Below are 25,748 nucleotides of genomic sequence, written 5' to 3'. Positions count from 1 at the left end.
CAAAGATATAATCTATTTTTTTTTGCAAGTGTTTTAAATCATGATCATATGAAAGATAGGTATTCAACATGAAAGAGATCAGTACAAGAAGAATGAATTTCAATCGGATCTAGATTTTTATAATATAAATAAAAACACCCTGAGAGTAAAACTCACTAGAAATAGTACAGAAGTGTTGGGAAAGATGACTTTAGGATTAGAACAAGTAAACTGATAAAGGTTATTCTTTGTCCAAAATGCTTAGGACCAGAAGTGTTTTGGACTTGCACATCTGCACTTTGCAACCCATACCATGAGGTCAGGTGTAAGTTTTCCATTTGTGGTATGGAAATTCAAAAAGTTTCCAGATTTGGGAGCAATTCAGATTTCAGATTGGGGATGCCTGACCTGTAACACCATACTCCTTAGATTAAAAGGAAACAAAATGAGAAGTCAATTGAATAGTAACAGGGCTTTACCATGAGCCCACCATGGACACCACTGCCTCTGAGATTGGGAGCATATTCTGCCAGATCCACAGAGCGCAGCCACTCCATCACTCGATGATTAGTCCATTGCTGAACCTCAGATGGGGTGATGCTATTCTGTATGAACAAAAAAATTACCATAAGCTTTAGATGTTGGGACAACATGATCCTCAATAGTAAACCCACAAAACTCCAAAAAGTCTGCCCCATTGAGTACCATCACTTAACATCCCATGAAAGGTTTAAAATAAAGGATAAAAGGTATTTGATAATTTGAATTCTCTTTTGAAGGATTTATATGACAAAGTTTCAAGTTTTCTTACACACTAATAAGAAAAGGAAGTCTTCATAGTGATATTTAACTCTGTGGATTAAGAAGGCAGGAAAAATACACCCATTAAAAGGAGAAAGCATAAATGATGAGTAAATCTTGGCTTTGGTTATACAGTGGACCATCATGTTGGGGGCGGGGGGGGGGGGGGAGCGGGAAGGTGGGTTACAGGAAAAGAAAGCCCAAGAAGTAAGTGAGGCTGGATTAAAAGCTCTCAGGAGACCAGCTCTTCAGGCACATGCATGTAAAGTGCCTACTTGAGCCTCCCTTGATGTGCTACCTCATCAGATGGTCGTCTTCGTAGGCAGTTTGGTTCAAAGTTATTGATCCTCAGGACCTGAATGGCTCTTTTGATACTGAGGTGGTGCAGCACACTCACAACCTTCAAAGACAGTAAGTCATCCTGCAAAAAAAGAACAAAGGGAGTCTCACTGTGGCTTTATAACAGGAAGACTTTCCTAGGGGAATCTCAGAAAACTGAAGAAGTAGAACCACCAATTAAAAAAAAAAATATGCCCCATGAGCTTGTCAGTGCTTTCTAAGCTTTTATTTAGTAAGAGAACCCCTTTTTCTGTTCTGAATAAAATTCTCTCCCAGACCCCAGATTAATGTTTCCAAGGAAGATGACTGCCAACTGCTTCTCTCTCAAATGCTCTGATAAGATAACAGAATCTCAGGCCTCTGAAAAACAGAGTTTGAAAAGCACTAGCTGAGCATTCCTCCTCAAGTGACTAAAATAACCAAGATCCTACATGCAGGAGGGAATAAATACAATGAAATGAATCCAGATCAGTTCTCCCAAAAGGTGCGTCCTGAATGCACTTCTATCGTGGAATAGGTGCTAACCAATGGGCACATGTAACTATTATCTCATTTCACAGTAGTTGGTATCTTGGTAGCTGCAGAATGGCATTTATAACGAACTTGAATTAAAGCCATGAAGTGCTTTAGTAAACTTTTAAATAATTTGGAGTATTGTTACAAAAGAAAATGGAGAAAAGACATTCCAAGGGAAAGTACACTAATCATGTACAAAATAATGTCAATTTTTTTATTTTTGAATGATTTACTATTTGCATTTTTATATCATAAATGAATAGTTTAGATTTGATTCCAAATATGTTCTATTTTTCTAAGGAAACTACAGAAAACATATTATTTAAATTTATTAACAGTCTGCATGAAGTAAAAAATATTGTGCTAGTATGATACACAGTTAAGTTACTTGACTTTTTAGTTAAGTGTGGACAATGATGACATAATGTGCTTTCTGTTATGAGTTTTATATTAGGATTAGTTTTCCTACAGGCATGAAACACATGTAAAATGAGTTTTTATTTCAGTTAAATCTTGCCTATCAACTCTGAGCCAATTTCTAATTATGATTTTATGATCAGAAGTGTTTCATCTCCATGACCAATTGAGACTGTCTCAACATGAAGTAAAAAGTCATCCAGGAAAATGTGAAAGTAATTCATCGGCTGTATCTTCCTTTCACTCAAAAATTTTCGAGAGAGAGAGAGAGAGAGAGAGAGAGAGAGAGAGAGAGAGAGCGCGCGCGCGCACGCGCGCACGCAGAAAAGAGAGAGGGAGGGAGGGGGAGAGAGGGGGGGGGAGAGAGGGGGGGGGAGAGAGGGAGGGAGAGAGAGAGAATAGCGCTGGGTCATAGTATAAAAGATAATTTGTTTTTTGATTTGGAACTGAGGATTGGACCCAGGGCCTTGAACATGTTCTCTACATTTCCAGCTCTATCTGTTATAATTTGCACATACTGCAAATAAAGGAATTTCTTTGTTTCCTCCTTAGTTTCCACAACTTTATCTGCAGGTAAGGTTGAGACTTAAGAAGTACAATAAAAGGCATCTGCCAATTGCCCTCTCTTTTTTCTTTCAGCTAAGAGCTAATATGTTCAAGGTTTGGTTTTCTGAACTAAAAAGCACATGATAGTTTTAGGGAAACTCAGAAGAATGCACTTGCTACACTATTCTCTGGCCTTAAAAGAGTCTTCTAGTTCTATATTACTATGCTTTCATTAGACATTATGACCAATTTTGCAAATACTATGTCACTTGATGCAAAGGTTTTAGTAAAAGTGAAAAAGAGAAAAGAAATGAAGAAATTATAAGCATCAACATATATCACCTATCAACCCTTTCAAGGAAAACATTTCACCAGTCTGCAGCCACTGGGAACTTTTTCAAACACACCAAAACAAATTATTTCTGAAGATAGTGATTTGGGGTACCAGTCTACCTCCAAACACACCCAAAAAGTAAACAAGGAAAACATCTACTTTGGGCACACCTTACTGATAAGACATTTCTTTTTTTCTTTTTTAATATTTATTTTTTAGTTGTAGCTGGACACAATACCTTTATTTTATTCATTTATTTTTATGTGATGCTGAGGATCAAACTCAGGTTTCACACATGTGATGGGAGCGTTCTACCACTGAGCCACAACCCCAGCCCAAGACATTTCTTATAAGAGGAAAAAAGAAGAAAAAAAATGAATCTACTATAGAATACTTCTAAGAATAAAAATATTAGACAGCAATTTAAATCCTTAAGGCTACTAACTGAGTAAAAATCATTCCCTGAATTTTTTTTCTGGATTAATTTCTTAAAGACAGGATCTTATGATAAATTAGAAAATGCATTTAACATATATTAATTTAAAATTGAGGTACAGAATGGCCCAAACATTTCACTGTTGGCTATTTTAATCTAATTAAAATATATCAGATTTTTAAAAATCTAATGTACAATGTTTCCAATGTAAATAAAATGTTAGTTACTTTTGAAAATATTTATATTTTGAAGGGTCTTAAAAGGAAAGACCAGGGGCTGGGGTTATAGCTTAGTGGTAGAGCCTTTGTCTAGCATCTGTGAGGCACTGGGTGTAATCCTCAGCACTTCATAGAAATAAATAAAATAAAGGTATTGTGTTCACCTACAACAATAATAAATACATAAATAAATAAGAAAGACCATTTCCTTTCAAATCAAAATAGACTTTGTGATTCTTTTTAATTGGGGATTTTAAAAAACTTTATTTTGGAGTAATTTTAGATACACAGAAGAGTTGCTAGATAGTATTGGGTTCTGTATGCTTCTTACCCAGTTTCCCCTAATATTAACATCTTAATATCATAAAAACTGAGGAACTAACATAGACAATAAATAATTAAACTACAGACTTATTCAGATATTTATTTCATAATTCTCACCAGTTTTTCCACTAACGATCTTTTTCTGTTTCAGGATCCAATCAAGGATACCATATTTAAAGCAGATGTTTTGTGGCCTAGGACTTATGGGATTGGATTTTTCAAGGTAATTTACATATTTCTGGTCGCAAAAGTTATGCACATCCTTTTTGTGACTTTAAGTCTTAATCTGCTCAATTCCCAGGGAAAGATACTTACACCTAGACAGACAGGTAAATAGTCACTGAATTTGTTCCAGGTAGAACAGCAAACTATTAAGAAACAGCTCTGGAATCAGATTGTGTTTAAATGCTTTATGGCTTTCTACCATTTTCTAACTGTGGAAACTTGGTTAAGTTAATCCAAATTCTTGATTCCTATTTCCTCATCCAAATCATGGGGATATTATTAGTACTAACCCAAAGGGTTATTGAAAATCAAATACTAACATGAGTAAAATGCTTAGAAGAATACCTGTAACACAATGAATATACAACATGTTACACACATTAGTATTATCACATGCAGGCTCACATGATATTGCCATTAAGAAAAGGGTTAAAGTTCAATGGTAAGAGAAGAAAACAAATGCCATGACTCAAACTCCACATTTCTTAGACATTAAAAGATTCTTATCCAAGTTAGCTAGTCACTCTTTCCTCTTATGTAAAAAATATGATATCTATAGAATACCATCTGAAAATGGTATTCAAATAAAAGTACCTTCACTACAACTTTAATCATACTATCTAGAACAATATTGTCCTGGAATTTATCTTCCCCACTGTTTTATTGTTTATTTTATTTTATTCTTTATTTTTTTGTGGTACTGGAGATTGAACCCAGAGGTGCTATAACATTGGCTATATTCCCATCCCTTTCTTAAAAAATTGAAAGAGGGACACTAAGTTGCAAGACTATCCTTGAACTTGGGAATCCTCCTACCTCAGCCTACCAAGTCACTAGGATTATATCTGAGTACCATCACAACAGGTTCTCTCATTGTTTTTAAAGTAGGAAAGAGTTTTTCTATTCATTGGCTGTAAGGCTAGAAATATACAGTAAAAGAAGGAATCAGAGTGAAAGTCTAGCCTTCAGCTCTTCTCCTTTACCCTGATAACTCCTGCCCTCACAGAACTGGGCTGAAGTCAGAAGTGTTTCAGGAAATAGATGTCCAAGAGAAGAGAGGGGAGAAGGCAAGTCCTTATGTGGATGTCAGGCCAAAAAGGAAGCCTCTGCTGAATAGTCACTGCATATAGGAATACATAACTTAGAAACTTCCAGGGCTTCAGAACTCCACATTCAATTTAAAAATTTATTTATGAGATTTAATTCATATACCATAAAACTCATCCAAAGTAGATACTTCAATGTTCATCTTGTTGAAAATATATATATTATATATTTATTTTCTGGATAGCTTAGTTTAAATTAATTTTTGCTTAGCTTAAATTGAGGTTTCAGATAATCCCAGAGCAGTTGCAATTGCCAAATCCTACAATTTCTAGTCACAGGAAATATTTTCCCCTTACTCCTCAAGTTAAAGTGACATCTTCATACTCTGGTGGAACCATTAGGAAAACATTATATTTTGATTACTCTATTTGTATGTTTTTCAAAGGAAAAAAGTCTTAACTCCTCCAAACCCTAGCAAAAAATCACTTACAACTGTCATGTAATGTAGCATTCGACCATCCACCCGTCCTTCATCAAACTGGGTCTTATACTGGGGGAGGCCAATATCATCCAACCATCCTAAAGAACAGAAACCAGCATCATTACAGTGTCACAAAACACTTGTTTTTGTGATTAAAAAGAAAAGGCAGCGATATTTATTTACTTATTATTTTATTAAAAATAAAAACCTCTTACTAGTGACCCAGTTGAAATCCAGCTTCCCATGATTGGTTTCTTCCTCGGATCCTAGAGCTTGCAGTGCCAGCTGGAGTTTCTTTCGATGAAGTGAATGCTTGATTCCAAGTTCCTAAAACAATAAAAAATAACTAAACTTATATTTCTAACTATGTGGGCTTAAGACTCTGGAAAATGATGCAAATTCTTCCAAAATGAAGCTAACAGTAAGGATTCAATCTACATTAAATAACATACTAACTCAGGCTAGTAATGTTGCTGGATAAGAGGTTGTTAGAGAGCTAAGATGACCCCAATTAATTTAGTGATATATTAGACATTCCCCAGTGACTTATTTTTTTGTAAGATAGCAACTGTGGCATGCATAATAGGAACTTCACTCTTATTTTGTGTAAAATTTTAAATAAATGGGACACAGAACATTTTTTCTTTTTATAAAGTTAAGATGAATTGCATATATTACGTTGAAAAGATAAGTCAATGTGATAAAGCCACAAAATGATTTTAAGTCATATGAGCTTAAGGTTTATTAGTATAGCTATATAATTATTTTTCCTTAGAATTCCCAGTGGCTTTTTTGTTCCACAAAGAATCATTAAGACCAGGCCCTTCCTTTTAAGTCCATGAAATGAAATAAGTATAAAGTGGCTGAAAACTCAAACCTTTTCAAGATTACTAACACTGGCTCCACCCATGCCCCTTCCTGGAGTATAAAGTTACCATATAATTATATTCTCTTTCTCTTAGTATTTTGTAAATAAAATAGAGAAGCAGTCACCTTCTCTAGATCTTGCTGAGAAGCCTGCAAAAGTGTTTGACCAGACGCAATCCAGTGCTTGCCAGAATTCAGGTAGGATCCCAAACCTTGTTCTGCAAGCCAATTACAAACTTGCTCCTTGGTCCATTTGGCAAATGGTGTATCCAAGTCACTGCAGGAAAATGAACAAGTGCATGAGAAACAATTCAAAGACAATTGTGTGGCTTATCATCAATTTTTAACAACTCTACATTCAATAGATATGGAAAGTCCCTGGCGATACACAGTTGACCATGAAAAATTTAATTTTTAATGTGTATTTGGAGAAGGAAGTAGTACCAGAGTTGAAAGTTATCTTCTAAGACCACTGTCTTCATTTTAAATAAAACCGCAAAAGATTCAATGTGATTTAGCAAGAATATGTTCTATAGAAAAACACTAAGTTGAACCAACACAAGTCACTATAACCAGTTTCAACCAATGTTGTTTTAAGACTGTATTCCCAAACAGAAAACACTAGGACAAAAAAACTCAAGTCTAACTGGAATTAACTTTGACAGAATTATGGTTTTTTTCCTGATGATAATTTATGGGAAGAGGACAATATGCTGCCATTGAGTATAGAACAGAGTAATCAAAATAAAATTTCTGTTTGCTTTTACTTAGACACAGTGTTCCTATTTGGAGGGAAAAAAAGTAAAGATGAACATGACTTTGAATTTTTTTTTTTTTTTTTTAATGCACAAGGAAGTCCTTTATTGTTTTCAAAGAGAACATATGGCAAACGAGATCACTAGGTATTTGGAAAAGGCAAAGGGAGTTTCCTCCTTGCTGAAATCTGTGTCCAATGACCTGCCTGTTGGGAGGGACTGTTTTAAATTTAGTATCAACGCCTTGTACTGTATGTTTGCCAACCCCACCTCTCCATGCTTAGAAGGTCAGAAGAATAGTTCTCCACTTTGATAAGGGTGATAAAAGTTCTTAAGAGTCTTAATACATAAAACATTACATAGCCTTGATAAGTCTAAGAAATGTGATAGAATTTGTCTTTAAGTATTTTCAAAGACTCCACTAGTCTCAAATATTTATTGAATGGTTATTATTTGCCAGATACTTAAAACATATTAACATTTAATCTTCACAATCACCTTTTGTGATGGGTCTTAACTATTATGACAAGAAAATTGAGAGGTACACAGCATGGAAGTCATTGTTTATGATCATCTGGCTAGTAGAAAGCGGTAAGGACAGAAACCAAACCCAAGTTTCAACTTACTCTTCTATGTGAGTGTGTGTGGGGTGGGGGACGGTGTGTGGCTGAAGGCCAAACTTAGGGTCTCACACAAGCTAGGCAAGCACTCTCTACCATTGAGTTGTATACCAGCCCTTAGAGTCTACTTTTAAGCACTATGCTATCCATGGCTATTCTTCATAGTACTTCCAAAGCAATAATTATATAAAATTTATGTCCAAGAACCACTGTAATACAGATGTGGCTGACACTTTAGCTCTGGCACCTTACCTAACTCACCCAGTCCTCATTTTCTCTCCAGCTCTCACCAATCATGGACAAACCACACCACTGTAAAGATGACGAACCCTGTGTGATGATAAGCTATACTTTTGATAATTTAACCTAGTGACAGTATACTGCAGGTGTCCCTGAGCCTTGATGCTTAGGTAGAGATGCTAACGTTCATTCATTGGCTATACTTACCTGTTAGACTGTCCCAAATCTCGAGACCAACCCAATCGGGGGCCTGCAGTTGCCCTTGTCCCTCCTCTTTTGAATTCAGGCTCAGCCATGTCATCTGGGTTGAATGTAGTCGATTGACTTCTCCTAAGTCTGAAGAAGACACAACCCCACATTGCCATATATTAGAACTGAAGAAGCTTTAGACTTTAAAGTCAATCAACTTATTTTCTTGGCAGTACTGGATATTGAACCCAAGAGCACCCTACTGATTAGCTATACCCCCAGTTCCTTTTATTTTATTCTTAAAAATTCTGATACTGGGTGGTTTTTTTTTTTTTTCGAACTGGGGACTGAACTCAGGGGCACTCATCCACCGAGCCACATCCCCAACCCTACTGTATTTTATTCAGAGACAGGGCCTCACTGAGTTGCTTAGTGTCCCGCTTTTGCTGAGGCTGGCTATGAACTAGTGATCCTCCTACCTCGGCTTCCTGGGCTGCTGGGATTATAGGCACCACTGGGATAATGGGTGCATGCCACCACACTTGGCCTGAGACTGGGTTTCATTAAGTTGCCCAGACTGGTCTCAAACTTATGGTCCTCCTGCCTTAGTCTCCTGAGTAGCTGGGATTACAAGGATGCACTGCAGAGCCCAACTAATCAGAACATTTTTAACTGGTACGTAGATTTGAGCTATTCTTCCTTGTAGTGTACTAACGTATATAACTATACTTAAACTTCAACCAAAGTCCAGTGAGTTAATAAATCCCAAATCACGATCTTCCTTCCATAAGAGGAACATAAAAGCTTTAAAAATTTCATACCCATTTTCAGCCAGATTTCCAATTATCCCTACACTTGAGCAAGTAAGACAAATTCCACTTTACTCATTCACTCTTTCACTTACTTTCCAAAGAGTCTCATGATACCTCTGGATTTCTTTTTGGAATCTGGAGATGGTGGAGATATCTGGAAAGGACTGTTTCCCTGTGAATCTCTGGCCTGAGAAGATGTCCCAGCCAGATCTAGGTGCTCCACTGTTTCCTTTTCTGTTTCAGCTATTCCAAGAACAGAAGAGAAGAGTTGGTGAATTTTAAAATGCAGCATGAACATGATTAGAAATCAACCTTGGTTTTAGCAACTGTTAGGGATTCTTCTTCTGTTGGTCTATAAATCAGTGACTAATCGAGAGCTTGATAAATATGAAAAATGTAACACAAATGTATATTCTACACTACAGTTTACTTTCTTGAGTATAAAGATGATTAACTTAAAATCACAATTGCATTGAGATTAAAAGTGTGAGATGGGACTTCTAAACTTTCTTCAACTCATCTGAACTCCAATCTTACAGTTAGTTTCATGGCACTGTTGACTACTTCCCACGCTCTTTAAAAGCACTCTCTCTCTTTGTTGCTGCCCTGACACTCCTAGATCATCATCTGACAGTATCTCCTTTGCTGTAGCATTCCCCTCCTTTTTTTTCTTTTTGGTACTAGGGATTGCACCCAGGGTTACTCCTCTATCACTGAACTACATCCCAACCCCTTTTTTGAGACACAGTCTCTCTAAATTACTGAAGTTGACCTCTAGTTTGCTATCTTTCTTTCTCAGGTGGGATCATAGGTGTGTGCCACTGCACTCAATGCATTCCTGGTTTCTTTTCCTCTTATTCCATTTTAAGATTGGAAGTTCCCTCTGTAGGATCTTTTTGACAAGCTCATCCACTTGAAACTTGGCACTAAAAAACAGCTTTTGCTTTTGTGTGTGTAGTCCTGAGATTAAACCCCAGGGCCTCACACATGCTAAGCTAACACTCTATCACTGAGCCACATTCCCAGCCCATTTTTTATTTTGAGATAGGGTCTCACTAAGTGCTCAGGCTGGCCTCAAACTTGAGATCCTCCTTCCTTGGTCTCCCATACAGCTAGGATTAGAGGTGTGTGCCTCTATGCCCAGCTTAAGCTTAGCACCAAGTGATGGTTTTATCATTTAAGAGTAGGTGGAATAAAATTTCTGGGCCTGGTCTCTTCTCCCAGTCTCAGTATCTGAACATTTGTACATGTTCCCAATTCAATGTGCCAGAGACATTTTGTACTCAAATCCAGCCAACTTCCTTGAGAGTCTCTTATATTTAACTAATATTCTCTTTGTTACTCCATTTTAAACTCCATTTTCTTTTTATCCCTTTTTTTTTCCTTTGGCATTTAATCACCTCAGTTACCAAGTACTACCTACCTCTCCAATACTGGGGAGACAGGGTCTTACTAAATTGTTTAGGCTGGTCTTAAACTTGCAATCCTCCTGTCTAAGCCTCCTGAGTAGCTGGGATTACTGGCATGAGCCATGGCACCCAGCCTAGAAATTTTAAAAGAAATTTATCCCAATTTATTATGATTTGGGCAGTGAGAAAATTTTAAACTGGATATACATAAATTTTCCTTTTGATATAAAGTTAGTACCTATTTATTTTGCTTTAAAATAATAACATCCATATTTGCCACTGCCAGATCTATTTTAGTTCTGTTAACTGTCTCTTAGTGGATAGTTGTACATTAACAAATACAAGGGCTACTGTTTCTTCGATGTGAGATTTTATACTTAGTAAAGGAAAGTAAAAGTTGTACAAAAATCACAGGAACAATGTTTCAGCAAGATATACAAGTTGCAGAAGTTGACTTTTCTATGAAGCAGGGCTGTGATTACAGGTTGCACAATAAGCAGCAATTGCCTCTAAGCAACAATAATCCAATTCTAAGAAAGATGAAGCAGATTATTTGAAAAGAGTTGTCTAAATAGATCATCTTGTTTTATGTATCCAGTGCTCATTCTAGATGTTTAAGACTACAAGAGAGCATGTCACTTTTGCTGGTCCACATGAATACACATGTGGATGTCTATATGAGGTGACAATACCCACTGGGAAAACCAAGGGAGCCTACCCATTCACACCCTACAGACAAGATGGGTACTGGTGTCCCTGGAAATGTTGCCTAGCTCACCCTCATTTTAAGAGAATCATATTTTCCTTTTGAAGACTCTTTTTTTTCTCTCCCTACTGAACATTGCCATACAAAAAAAGCTTCCTCTCCTAAAATCACTTTGAGGTGACTCCTCAGGTAACATGTAAAGTTTCTTCTGTCACTGCTAAATGTTGTCTCCATCTTCAAAGCAGTAAGATGTCAGAGAAATGCTCCCTAAGGTAACTGAGTCCATACTTATCATCTCAGTGTCTTCTATAAAGCTTCCTACCTGACTAAAAACATTTCTTTTTGAAGGCTGGGGGAAAGGTACACATGGAAAAGGGATTGGAAGTGAATGAGTGATGATATGTGTACCAGGAGTTAGAGAGCTGGGATGGACAATGCCAGGACACTCCTACCCTTGACTCTGCCATCTGCAGGGCATTTTGGGGTCCTCTCAGGTCTCCCCACAAGGTGTCGACAGCCTTGGCTAAAACTGTGGTCAAGCTTGGAAGCAAAGGTTCTATGGAAAACTTTTTGTAGAAAATGGAAAAACCAATCTGGAATGGAGAACTACATTTTCTGATTGCTGCCAGCTCCCTCTCTAGAGATTACAGAGGCCAAGAGCAGGGATTAGATAGGTTTGGAGCACAGCGCTGGTGAAGGTTGACATGCAGGGGTACAATACCTAAGGTGGGTGCACTGGCACTTCGTTTACGATCTTCAGAAATCCCAACAATGCACACAATCACACGCAGCCCAAAGGAGAGAACACAGGGGGTGACAAAATGAAACACAGATGAGACTCCTCCTAACAAATGTGCACCATGGAGGAAAGGCACACACTGTGCTTCTGAGGCTACACATAGACTCCATCAGGGCTGTCAGCAAGGGGTTAGCTTATCTACTATCAAAACAGATGGGACACTCTCTAATGATGCCATGGACAATCACATTTTTAGGTCTTTCTGCTGTTTATACCACAGGAAACAGTGTATGGTGCGAGTTGATACATCCTCACACTGCTAAATTAAATCCACTGAAAAAAACATCATTTGCTAACTATATCTGCCCCTTCCCAAGTCATTCACCATCATGTACAAATAGATGAATAGGGGAAGGAAGAGACTGATCTTTTCCCTATTTTTTCCCTCAAAGATCAGGTTACATGCATCTTGGCCACACATACCCAAGTTTGGTGCACTTGCTGTCCTTTTGTTACTTTTGATTTTAAAGAAGCCCCGGCCAAAGGAAGATCTTGCTTTTCGAGTGCCAAAGGGGTTGTCATCCACGGAGGCATCTCGTCCTGGAACTTTGGGAGGGAGGCTCCCAAATGTGCTACTTTCTCCTGAAGCTTTATCCTGAGAGAAGGGTGACAACAGTGAAACAGAGCACTGATGTGCATGATCCTTGCAACACACCAGACCCCGCACTAAGCCTTAGACCATGATATATGCATGTTTTGCTTAAAAGAATAACTAAGAGCTGGGCATATAGCTCAGTGGCAGAGCACTTACTTGCCTAGCAAGTTTGAGGTACTTGGCTTCAATCTCCAGAACCAGGGGTGTGTGTGTGGGGAGGGAAACTGAAGTAACACATTGATTACCAATATCAAATAAAATAGAAGTATTTTTTAAGAAATCCACAATGAAAGCTACTTAAAAAAACAGCAATAGCAACAAGATAAACACCCTTCATCACTAATCCATAATCAATGTATTTACAGTTTTAAATATTTAAGATAAATTATCAAATTTTACTTTTTTATGTTTTAAAGAATTTAACTTTTATTTTTTATTTATTTGTTTTTTTCTGTGGTGCTGAGGATCAAACCCAGTGCCTCACCCATGCTAGGAAAGCACTCTACCACTGAGCTACAACCCCAGCCCAAATTTTATTTTATTTGCCTCATTCTTTAAGACATGGAATGAAGGTATTATAACCAGAATAGTATATTTCTAAATTTTCTAGCAATCATGATATAGAGCTAGAATACAGTTCACATGTTGCAGGCGGTAGGTGGGATGTTCTGGGGATTAAATCCAGGGGTGCTTTACCACTGAGAATATCCCCAGTCCTTTTTATTTTTATTGAGACAGGGTCTTGGTTAAGGTGCTGAGGCTAGCCTTCAACTCCTGCCTTAGCCTCCCAAGTCACTGGAATAACAAGGAGTGTGCCACCAAGTCCAGAACAGTTCACATTTTTATATTATAACTCTATCAACAGAAGCCTAATGTAATTCTGCAAAGCAGGCATTAGCCCACATTTTTATATTAGCAATATAAGGAGATTCTACTCTGTTATTTTCAACATTCGAAGAGTAATAAAATGCAGATATAAACAGCAACTGCTTATTTTGGGCTTTTTGGTTATCTGAATTGGCAATTATAGTATCATAGTATTATATGGTTTTAGTATTATCCCAAAATGCTTCTAGTTTCATGTTTTTGTCCCTAATATCTTTTGCATTCTGTTTCCTTCTTTTGCACAGGTAGAGAAAAGGGTAAGGGGAAACACAAGCATCTAAGACAGAGATTTTATTCTATGTATCTAGTGCACATAGTAACTGCAAGTTTACAGATGATGCAACGTAGTAGCAGGGTTGTTATCTGTGTCTCAATACTGATGTCAAAAATTCAACCATTTATTGAGCTGACAAGACAAAAAGGACTTAAATGACAGCCCTCTTTACTGACTGCCTTGCTAGTTCTATCTACGTTTAACACAGGTACTAAGAGTGGACAGTCAGGAGACCACCTCTGGAAGTAGCCTGTCAACCCAACTGGAACCTTTATAAGTTCATGATTGAAAAGGAGGGCAAAGAAGTACATGTAGATGATATCCTAAAAATACCAAAATGTATGCCTCCAATGGAAATGGTGTTATAAAATAAACTACTCGTAATCTAAGGGCTTAAACACACACACAGACACACACACACACAGACGCACACACACATATTACTGGGGACTGAATGCAGGTGCTCTACCACTGAGCTACACCCCCAGTCCTTTTTTTTGTTTTGTGATAAGGTCTCATTAGGTTACCCAGGCTGAAGTTGAACTTGTGATCCTCCTGCCTCAGCCTCCTTAGTCAATGGGATTATAGGTGTGTGCCACCATGCCCTATCAAGAAGGGCTTTTAATAAGGCCTAAGGAAACCCATTTGTGGTCATTAAGAACATCAAGTAATATGACTGTGAATTTGTAATTTTGATTTTGCTTAATAACTGTTAGGTGATATTCAGATAACATAAAATTAACTATTTTAAAATGAATAATTCAGTGGCATTTAATACATCTACAATGTTGTGTAATCACCACCTCTAATTAGTCCCAAAACAGTTCCAACATTCTGAAGCAAAACCCCTCACCATTATGCAGTTCCCCCCATTTTTTACTCCTTTCACCACTATACAAATCTATAACCAGTTTTTATGGACTTATCTATTCTGGATATTGCATAGAGAAGAAATCATAGAAGATGCCCTTTTGTGTCTTCCATCTAGCATGATGTTTTGGTGGCTCTGAGAATTTTGGTCTCCTGGAGACATTTAAGCAATTTACATGTAATAGAAGTTGAAAACATTTTAATATTTTAATTTGGATATAAAATTACCTCTGAAGGCTTATGAATAGACTCCTTTTCCCGTTCAAAACAATGACAACATTTAAGGTTGTTATAGGAATCCTTAATATATTCAGAATTTGTCACATACTGTTCCATAATCGGAAGTTTACATCACCTCTAAGCTACAAAATCTTAGTTTCATTTATTTCCTAAAATGTTCTATTACAATCTCCATTCTTGGTTTTATTAACTACTTTGAATTCTTATATTCATAATTAATATTTATTGTTAATTATGCCATGGTTTCTAATAATTATCCATTAAAGAAGCTACAAGTCTTCTTATAAGTTTTATTTGCAAAATGAAAAAAAATGAAGATCCCTAAATATATTCTTCTAGGGGTAACAGGTAGAAAACACAAAACCTACCCCATTTTTTGTCTCCTTCTTCAGACTGCCTAGGCTGCTGGACTTTTGCAGACTTGAAGTTCTAAAAAAAATAAAATAAAATAAAAAATAATAATAATAATAATTAGGATTAATAATATGTGACTCTGATTCCTGTTTCTAAGTAGATCATCTTAGAAAGAAACGAAAATTATGTGTGTGGGGGTTGAATCTTGAAAATAAAAGAATATCTGGAATCAGTCACTTACATACTTAACTAAATTATAACATTTAGTTCTTTTAAAAGCAAGGGTGGTTAATTATCCTGCCAATCGCTCTAAATGTCTCTTACATGTTAGAATAGCTGGAAAAGCACTTAGGACTATCCTTACAATGTCAACATTTTAAAACAAGCCAGTGTTTTCCATGGACTAATGGTGCATCCTTTGCATGTATACATTTTTATCAGGAAATTTAAATACCCATATACGATTTATATCTAATTCTTTTAATAAAATCAAGAATGACAATTTTATTTTCCAATTCACAAAGGAATTGTTTTTTTTTTTTTTTTTTTGAGCCTGGAAAAGCAATTTGTTTTATAGTTTGACCCAAGCAAAATGAAAGAATCCCTATTGCTGACCATAATAATTCATTAGCTATCGTAGGGAAGGCAAAATGATACTATAAATACTCAAGAGATTTTCTCTTTCACATTATTAGCATTCAGTAAACAGATATGGAAATGGACTTTCTCACAAACTAAAAGTAGGAATATATGACCAGTTTACAAAGAAAAAAAGGGGCTGGGGATGTAGCTTAGTGGTAGAGTTCTTGCTTAGCATGCATGAAGCTTTAGATTTGAGCCCCAGTGTCACCAAAAAGAGAAAAGAAGAGAGAAAGGGAGAGACAGAGAGAAGGGGAAAAAAAAAAAAGGAATGCATTTGCTCTAAAAATTATAAATATGCAAACTTTAAAAACATTTCTTCTGTATTTATGTGTATGTAAATTGCTAGAAGTGTTGACTACCAACTAAAGTAAAAGATAATGGCAAAACAGAAATGATCTCATCTTTGAGTACTGCTCTATAAAAAGGATTTCCTAATTTAATACAGACTGCAACTTGGATAAATATTCATATTAGGTCATATAAGTGAAAAAACAAAAAAATTTACAAATGAAACAAAACCCAGAAAACAACAACAACCTAAACTATTTCAACTTTTCCAGTCATCACAACACTCTGTGGGATGTTTTGCTGCTGGAATCAAAAGTATAAGTCAGTACAAAAATGAATTAAAAGCACTGAAGTTCAAATAAATACTAATAAAGGATAAAGATCTGCAAAAACAGGGCACAAGCTGATGGTAAAAGAGTGTCTCTTTGTAAACTTACAACCCTGCACTCCCACCCAGTCATTACAGCTGCATTAATTTATTCATTAGTTTAACAGACACATACATTGTCACTAATACACTAACTGTTAATATTGATTATTGTTAGTGTAAGAGACCCTTTTCTTTCTCAAGACTCAATCACACTTTTTTAAAAAATTTTTTTAGTTATACATGGGCACAATATCTTTATTTTGATTATTTATTTTATGTGGTGCTGAGGATCGAACCCAGGGTCTCACACGTGAGAGGCAGGCGCTCTACCACTGAGCCACAACCCCAGCCCTCAATCACACTTTTGACATTCAATAATATGTAACTTACAAAAGACCATCACACAACTGGGTTTCAATAGCAGCACCAAGGATTGCTTTTCCTTCACTAAAATGAAAAAAAAAAAAAGGTTTTATTAATGTCATGAATAAAAAAAATCTTACCAATGATCCCTGGCTTACAATGATGTTAAGTCCTGAAAAACCCATAATAAGTGGAAAAATCATGCTGATTTTTCATCAGTGTTGAACAATCCTACCCAACAATGCAGCTTAGCCTACCTACCTTAAACTTAGGACATTTATACTAGCCTACAGATGGGCAAAATCATCTAACACAAATCCTATTTTACAAGGAAGTGTTGAATAATTTGTCTAATTTACTGAATGCCATATTGAAAGTGAAAACCAGCAACATTGTAGAAGCTGAAAAATCACTGAGTTGAACCAATATAGGTTAGTACTGTCTATATATTCTATGTGAACAGAACTGTCAAGAATGAAAGAATAGTAAAAGAAGATATTTCTATTTTTTAATATTCTGCTTTATTTTAGTTGGCCTAAATGTACGATTAGGTAGTTAGAAGTATGACAGCAAAAATTCTATTTGCCTATAGAGATAGATTCCCTCTTCTGTTTCCTTCATAGGCATCTTCTAAACATCCTTGTGGCACATCACTATTATTACCCTGCTTATAACACTTTGTTGGTGACCCATGATCTAGGAAGTAAAATCCAAGTTCCTTAAAACCCCTCTCTAACCTGACCATCTCACATCTTCAGTCTCAGGTCCTATAACTTCCTGCTTTATGCCTTTTACTTCAATAATACACAACTGGTACATCTCTTATAGGTTCCTGGCACATCTCTTCCTGTTTCCTGTTTTATGAGTAAAAACTGTTTATAAATACATGTGAAGCCTTTTTTTTAAAAAATCTACTTTTGTGAACACTTATATTGCAATGGTAGGCTACAAATGACATACTTCTCTTCAAATGAAGTCTCTGGTTTAAGAGGCAACTTGGTTTTTTCAGGAGTTTCCATTCCTATAGTTGCTGCCGATAATGAAGGGACTGAAACTTGCAAGATGCTGGTGTGGAACTGTAATTACAAAAATACACCAAAAAAAAAAAAAAATCAATCAATCAATCAATCAAACAAGCAAAGACTTAAGCCAGAGAGAAACAAAACATAAATAAGATGAATAAAAGGTATAGTGACAAAATCTTATACCTCATATACCTCTGTTTAGAACTCTATTCTAATATTTATAAAATTATTTCAGGAAACAAGCATCTATATAAAAGAAGCATTAATCAAAGAAAATATCCTGGAGAGAGGTAATTTTTAAACTTGGTTCTGAGTAAGACATTGAATACTGTGAGTAAGACATATCAAGTACCATTAAGCAAGTTTATAGCAAATTTAATGGCTTCAGGCCCTGGCTAAATCCTGGCTCTGACATACTTGCATATATGATTTTAACTGCATCAATCTCCTCCTCTGTATAATGAGGATGACAGTGCCCACCCTCCTCAGGGTTCCAATGACTTCACATGAGAGTTGGAGAAAAGTACTTATTGTAGACAAAGCACAACTTTCATTTTAATTTCTGCCATTAATCTAATATGGTACATTGGTCAAATTAATCATTATTCCATGTGTGAACTAGTTGACTAATTTCAATTCACAGAATTGATAAAAAAATGTAATTAAAACCAATTAAAATGTACTTTGTGGCTATCACTAAAAAAGATTTTGCTTAATAACAATATTTACAGCAACAAGTAAAATGTATAACACATTTTCTCGAATGCTTCATATATCCTAAAACTGGAGTGTGTAAAAGAATTTTATTCAGGGTTTCAGTTAGATTGTAGGTCACATCAGAGCTAATAAATCAAACACTTTGTGAAATATTCCAGTAAGAAAATGATCAAAATGTATCCCAATGAACTCCTGCAAGTTAAGCAGTTAGTGACAGCTCCTCAATTCTGAAAGGGAGCCAGCAAGCATCTAAAGACCTTATATAGGATCAGCTCATAAAGCTCATTTGGTGAAGCAAGCAATGAATTCAGCTTTGTGATTTTTATTTCTGTTGTTGAGTAGCGGTCTCATCCTTTGACACTATTTAAGGTTATAAAAGGGGTGAGAGAGCACTTGCCTAGCCTTGGGTTCAATTCTCCCACTGGAAAAAAAAATGAATATTTATGTGTGTGAGTGTATATCAAAGGTTATAAAACAAAGTCATATTATAAAATAGGATATTATTTCACTATCAGTTTTTCAGATTAAGTCTTATAATTAATCCTGGACAATTTATATTATTTAGTCATTGTTCCTGTTTCCTGAAGTTCATATGTCTCCTTGGATTCCTAATCATGGGGAAAAAACAATGATACTAACACTCTGACCCACTTTCTTGATTTTGAAACTTTAAGGCTTTAGTTCCAGCGTCAAATCTTCCTTCTGGCTTTTAAGTAATGTGGCTGAACTCCTCAATTCTCATCCAATTATTTTTGCTCCAAACTAAAAACCTATCATTAAACTGGCATTCACGTAGCAAAGACTCTTGTTTAAATATGGGAGATCATTTGGGTGTGTGGTACGTGTCCCCTCTCTATAAATGAAGCACACTCATCGTCAAATGTCATTTTCCCTTCAGTATGAATATATAGTTAATAAGGAGGGGATTTTGCTTCTAAACTAGTTTATTTCTTAACTAATTCTTGATCGATGACATTTAAGAAGGAAATTTAGTTGTTTTCTCCTTGAATTCATTTTCATTCAATTCAAATTTCACTTTCTCATTATGTAATTATCAAGAACAGATATAAAAAAGTAAAGTTACCCATGTGTTTTTTCTAACTATAGAAAAATGTGAAAGGAGAAATGACCAAAGAAGGAATGACCAAAGGAGTTGAGACTGTTTAGTTAAAACTATTTCCCATTCCTAGTCTTAAATTTTATATACTAAAATTAAGACATGGTTTCAGGGTAAAAACAAGCACAAGTACTGTCAAAAAAACCTGGTCTCAAGATGAATCCAGGAACATGGCAGTAAAGCCCTTTGTTGACATCACAGGAAGACTGAATGTCTCACTGAACCTTTTATAAAGTCCAAAGACTGAAAATCAGGGGCTGTCCCCCAGCAACCTTAGAGGGAAACTAAGAGAAAAGCTTCTTATGAAGACGTGGACAATTCCAAGGGTTTAAGTAGTACACCAATGTTCAACATCTCTAGCAATTAGAGAAAAGTGAATTAAAACTACACTGAGATTCCATCTTACTCCAGTCAGAATAGCAATTATCAAGAATACAACTAACAATAAATGTTGGCAAGAATGTGGGAAAAAGATTTACTCATTGCTGGTGGGACAAAAAATTGGTGCAACCACTCTGGAAAGCAGTATGGACATTCCATCATTTGACCCAGTTATCCCACTCCTTGGTATATACCCAAAGGACTTAAAATTAGCATACTACAGTGACACAGCCACATCAATGTTATAGTAGCTAAATTCACAATAGCTAAGCTATAGAGCTAACCTAGGTGCCATTCAACAGATGAATGGGTAAAGAAAATGTGATACACACACACACACACACACACACACACACACACACACACACAATGGAATATTACTCAGTCATAAAAAATGAAATTATGACATATGCCCATAAATAGATGGGTCTGGAGACTATCATGCTAAGTGAAATAAACCAATGGCCACATGTTCTTTCTAATATGTGGATGCTAACAAACAATAAGGGTAATGGGGGAGGAAGAATAGAAGTTCATTTGATTAGACAAAAGAGAATGAAGGGAAGTGGGGGAGGTGGGAATAGAAAAGAATGAATCAGACATAACTTTCCTATGTTCATATATGAATACACAACCACTGAAATTCCATATAATGTACAACCACAAGAATGGGATCCTAATTAGGATAAGTTATACTCCTTTGTATGTATGTCAAAATACACTCTACTGTCATGTATACCTAAAAAGAACATATAAAAAAATTAAAAAAAAAAAAAAAAAACACCAAGTAGGACACCAAGTCAGACTCAAAAGGACAGAGCAGGTAGAAAATGAAAGGGTGGCTTGGGACCTCTATGGCATTTTTACAGTCACAAAACTGCCTGTAAATACTTATCTGCAAATACTTGGAAAAGGAAAGAAGACTTGGATAGAAGACTGGGCCCTCATATAGGAACTGGTAACAATTGCCTAGATAGATTTTGAAATTGCTGCAGACTATGGCCACTGTGTGCCTTTAATTTTATCTATCTATCTATCTATCTATCTATCTATCTATCTATCTATCTATTCATCCATCCATCCTAGGGAATTGAACTCTGGGGCACTTTATTACTAAGAAACATTCCTAACACTTTTTATCTTTGAGACAGAATCTCGCTAAGTTGCCCAGGCTGGCCTTGAATGTGAGATCCTCCTGCCTTAGCCTACTGAGTAGCTGATATTACAGGCATATGCCACTGAGCTCAGCCAATTTCCTCTCCTTAAAATGGGAGAGCCTATAGCAGGTTGCAGCACATCTACCCCACCACTGTATGTTGTGTGTAGAGTGGGGGTGCGGAGGGGAGGTAACTTGTTCTTTAAGTTCCCAGCTACTTTAATTGATTGAAATGATTGTCAAGAAGCTGTGCCCAAAAATTGTACCTGAGGAGTTTCACTTATATCTTGATCTGATCTGGATGACCAGCTCCTAGATGTCTTTGGAGAAAGACTGACTCTATGCATGGGACAGGGACATAAATTAACGGCCAGAGAGTAAAATGATAGACTATATATCCCAAATATGTTTGTATCAACATATCCCACCTCATGTATTCTGACAATGTGGTACTGTGATTTGTCCATCAAGAGACAACATCTAAGTTCCCTCTCTTTGATTCTCAGTCACATAGAAGAGAGTCTATGTGACTTGTGAGATAAGTCATAAAAGGGGGTGCAAATTTGCCTGGTCCTCTTGGGATTCTCACCCTTAGGACATAGCCACCACACTGTGGAAGCCAAGGAAGCCAAGCAGTCACATGCAATAGGCCTTAGAGGGAAGATAGGGCCTCAGCTGAGGTCCCAGCCAATAGAAAGCCTCCACCAAAGGACACATGAGTAAGTAGCACTCAAAGAACTCAAGCCCCATGGCTTTTGTGCTACTTCAGCTGATACCAAGTGGAGGAGAGATGAGACATGCTTACTGAGCCCTCCCCAACTTGCACATTGATCAGCAAGGTAGGTACTGTCATTCAAGCTGCAAAGTTTTGAACTGGTGTACAACAGATAACAAACTGAGGGACATTCGAGTCTGATGTAATGTAGATGAATTTAAGATGGTTTATTCCCTACAGTGGCTTTTTCCAAGTCTAAACAAGCCTGAGGGAACTTTTATTCAATCATCTTTCAAAGTCACCATCAGAAATGACTAAAATAGTGGGCTGGGGCTGGGGCTGAGTGGTGAGCGCTTTCCTGGCATGTGTGAGGCCCCGAGTTCGATCCTCAGCATCACATAAAAAAAATAATAATAATAAGTAAAATAAAGGTATTGTGTCCATCTACAACTTTAAAAAATGATTAAAATAAACCTATTTATATCTCATTTTATCCCCCCTTTATTAATTTCCTATGTATTCTTTAATAAATAGATTCTAATCTCATATGTAAAATGATATCTACCTCCTCCAGGGGGTTTTTCAAGAAAAAAATTTTTTGAGACAGGCTATATTGCTTAGACGGGCCTCAAACCCCTGGGCTCCAGTGATCCTCTCTTGCCTCAGCATTTCAAGTACCTGGAACCATGGGTGCATGGCACTATGAACGATTTATTTTTCCTGAATTTTATAAGCAATTTTGACAATGCTCACAGCATTTTTTTAAAGAAAGGAAAGAAGAACGGATTAAAGACAGACTGGGAGAAAAGAAAGACCTGTAGGACACAAAAAATTGCTAGAACCAATTTAGTAATTCAACTGAGAAGAGAATCCATGTTTTCATGTTATCAACAGTGTTTTAATGACAAAGTCTCTTCAACATGAAGAAAATATTGACATTCTGTAAATACCTCTTCTGGAATACTTGTGTTGAATGGGTCACGACTGGGAGACCCCATTACTGGGGAAGATGATGGACTTTTCTCTATGTCACTAAAGCCCTGTGCATCCAACAAAGTAGAGATGGAACTGGAATTGAGCAGATCTTCATATTCATCATCTTTGCCTAGAAAAAGACAAAAGTAAGAAGAAGATAATAGCAGCTCTTCACTTATTTCACTTTTAGAGGAATTAGAGTGACCAGAATTTTTTTCTTTTTTTTCTCTTGAGGGGGTGGGGGTGCTAGGGATTGAACTCAGGGCCTCATGCATAATAAATATGTACCTTATTACTGAGCTCCACCCACATTCCAAAATATAAAAAATTTTTCTGATTCTCAAAAATCCAAGAGTCAATTGTTCCTGGCATCAATGGAAAAAGAGCTATATGTAGAAACAGCATCTTAAACTGTGAGCACCTAAGGCCAGTGGCATTATTAGTAGAGAAAAAAATCATATTTGTTAGGGTTATTAACTCACAAGACTGCAATAAAACAAAAAGTTAAGTTATTCCAACAAACATGGAAAACTGGGGAGGGGGGGGCGTGGTTACACATTTTTAGTTTAGAAAAACCAAGCTGACACAACAAAATAATTTTGAATAGGAACATAGCCCCTATTAAAATGACTCATTTTTCATCACTACTCTGGAAAATACAGAGAGAGGAAAATAGAAATAGAAAAAAAAATGAAATTTAATCTTCAAAAAGATCTTTTTATACCATTTCAAAGAAGAAAGAACAGCCCAGCAGAGAAAAGCAACCACATATTCAGCAAAGCAGTGACTTTATTTCTTCATAGTTATAGAAATAAAAAGGATTAATTGATGAACAACATGGAGCCAGATAGTCATTTTTTTAAAAAGTAGAACTAATGTCTCTAAATGACACTAAATGATAAATCATATACTTGTTTGAAGATCTTCATCAGACCATAACTTCTTAAATTGAAATATTATTAGAATTTTATTCTAATGTTACCAGAACTTAAGTGTTATTAAAGAGTTGTGTGAAGATTAAATAAATAAATATAAATGCTAGTGAGACATCCCTGTTTATGTAACTCTTTACTGGAACAGGGCATTCTCTGTAATGTTTTATGAAAACCTATGCACTGATAAAACTACCTTTGGGGTTAAAAATTAAAACTACTTAAAGCTTAAAACTACCTTTGGAGCAGGGGACGTAGCTTAGAGGTAGAACACTTGTTTAGCATATGTAAGGAGTTTGAATGCCAGCATCACAAAAACCTACAAACATAACACTAGTTTTATTATGTTTTTTTCTGTTGCTAAGAATTGAACCCAGGGCCTTGTGCAAGTTTAGGAAAATACTGTCATTGAGCTAAATCCCCAATCCCAAAACTACCTTTCTAATCTACATGTTTATGTGCATAAGAAAAAAGTACTAGAAAGAAATATGTGAAAATACCAATAGTGATCATGCTGGTACAAATGTTTAGTGTATTTTCCCCCTTTTCTCTATTTTCTAAATGCTTTGGCATACAGACTATTTATGGGAATTAATACTCTTCCTTTTTATTGGTGCGTTATAATTATACATAGTAGTGGGATTCATTATGCTGTATTTGTACATGACAAATCTCATTCCATATCTTTCTTGGGTTTTAAACATAAGAATTGCTGGGTTGAAATTCCATAAAATCCATAATATTTTAAATGTTATGTAGGTGTAAAAATTAATCACTTACAAATTTGCAACAATCCTTAAAAGAGATACTTGAAGGCACAGAAAAATGCTGGGTGATGAGAACTGTCATAGACTACATGGATAATTAGAGGGTGATTTCCTTATTTAGATGTTTATAAAATCTTCATATGTCAGTATGAAAAGAAAAAGGTTCTTTTTTCCCTCCAAAATATCCTGGTCCAAAGCATTTATGTTTTTCTTCATGAATTTATCAAAACTAAAATTTCAAAGTCCGAGTGTTTCATGAGTATTTTTCAAAAGACATGTTCAGTTTCAGTGCTTACCTTCAGAGCAAATAATTACCCATGACTTACTAACAAACAAAACAAGATCACTTTTAAAGTTCCTCATATTTTTGCTTTGAATGACCCTCAAATTTTCTCCACATTCGAAGATAGCCAATTGTCCCACATGCAGATAAAACAGTAATAAATAGAACTAATTTTACTTAGATGTCTTATAGATTCTTTGAATATACATGTTCAGAGCTGAACTCATCTCCCTTAATCACCCCAATGTTCTTTCTCAAGGCTTCCCCATCTTGGTAAATGGTACCATCACTTGCACAACTGCTATAGTCAAAATCATCTATCTTTCTTGATTGTTTTCCTCTTTACTCTCATCTAATTTATCCCACCACTGTGTTGATTTCAACACCATACCACATTTTCAATCAGACCCAGTCCCACTAGATCTTTTCATTTGGAATAATGCAAGAGTCTTAATTGCTTTCCCCTGCTCCCAATATCGTTCTCCACCTGGTCTAGTTGTTATACGACCATGCTGAAGACTATTAAAAATCCTGCAGTGGATCTCTCCACACTTGAACAAGAGCTGAACCCTTCATCCCCATTACTGAGCTGCTGCTCATCTCATCATATCTCTCTCCCCACTGCTCACTACCTTCTGGTCACATTGGTTTCCTTTTACTCTTAAATATACCAGGATGTAGGCCCTTTGCACATGTTGCTATTCTCCCTTTCTAGAATGCTATCTAATCAACTTCTTAT

General features: G+C 36.2%; 1 protein-coding gene across 11 annotated transcripts in view; it reads right to left on the bottom strand.

The window, feature by feature from the left end:
* The window catches only part of PPFIBP1 (PPFIA binding protein 1), a gene marked incomplete at its 3' end in the record, with an annotated part of 252,050 nt that overhangs the window by 4,646 nt on the left and 221,656 nt on the right, over positions 1-25,748 (bottom strand). For 7 of the 11 annotated variants that reach the window (XM_081311961.1, XM_081311960.1, XM_081311959.1 and 4 more), the window contains 13 exons: positions 23,003-23,157; positions 17,902-18,017; positions 16,969-17,025; positions 15,293-15,353; positions 12,484-12,655; positions 11,983-12,015; positions 9,239-9,389; positions 8,353-8,481; positions 6,657-6,807; positions 5,879-5,990; positions 5,673-5,761; positions 1,079-1,201; positions 459-584 (listed from right to left, as the gene is read on the bottom strand). In XM_081311961.1, coding sequence (XP_081168087.1) covers positions 459-584; positions 1,079-1,201; positions 5,673-5,761; positions 5,879-5,990; positions 6,657-6,807; positions 8,353-8,481; positions 9,239-9,389; positions 11,983-12,015; positions 12,484-12,655; positions 15,293-15,353; positions 16,969-17,025; positions 17,902-18,017; positions 23,003-23,157 — 1,475 coding nt within the window. The remainder of the gene's footprint in view (positions 1-458; positions 585-1,078; positions 1,202-5,672; positions 5,762-5,878; positions 5,991-6,656; positions 6,808-8,352; positions 8,482-9,238; positions 9,390-11,982; positions 12,016-12,483; positions 12,656-15,292; positions 15,354-16,968; positions 17,026-17,901; positions 18,018-23,002; positions 23,158-25,748) is intronic. The other 4 variants (XM_081311962.1, XM_081311965.1, XM_081311957.1 and 1 more) reach the window with 1 other exon arrangement.

Source organism: Spermophilus citellus, assembly GCF_964194105.1.
Source record: "Spermophilus citellus genome assembly, chromosome: 10".
NCBI classification, from domain to species: domain Eukaryota; kingdom Metazoa; phylum Chordata; class Mammalia; order Rodentia; family Sciuridae; genus Spermophilus; species Spermophilus citellus.
The sequence above is the reverse complement of the archived record's forward strand: the minus strand, read 5'-3'. Positions and strand labels throughout refer to the sequence as shown.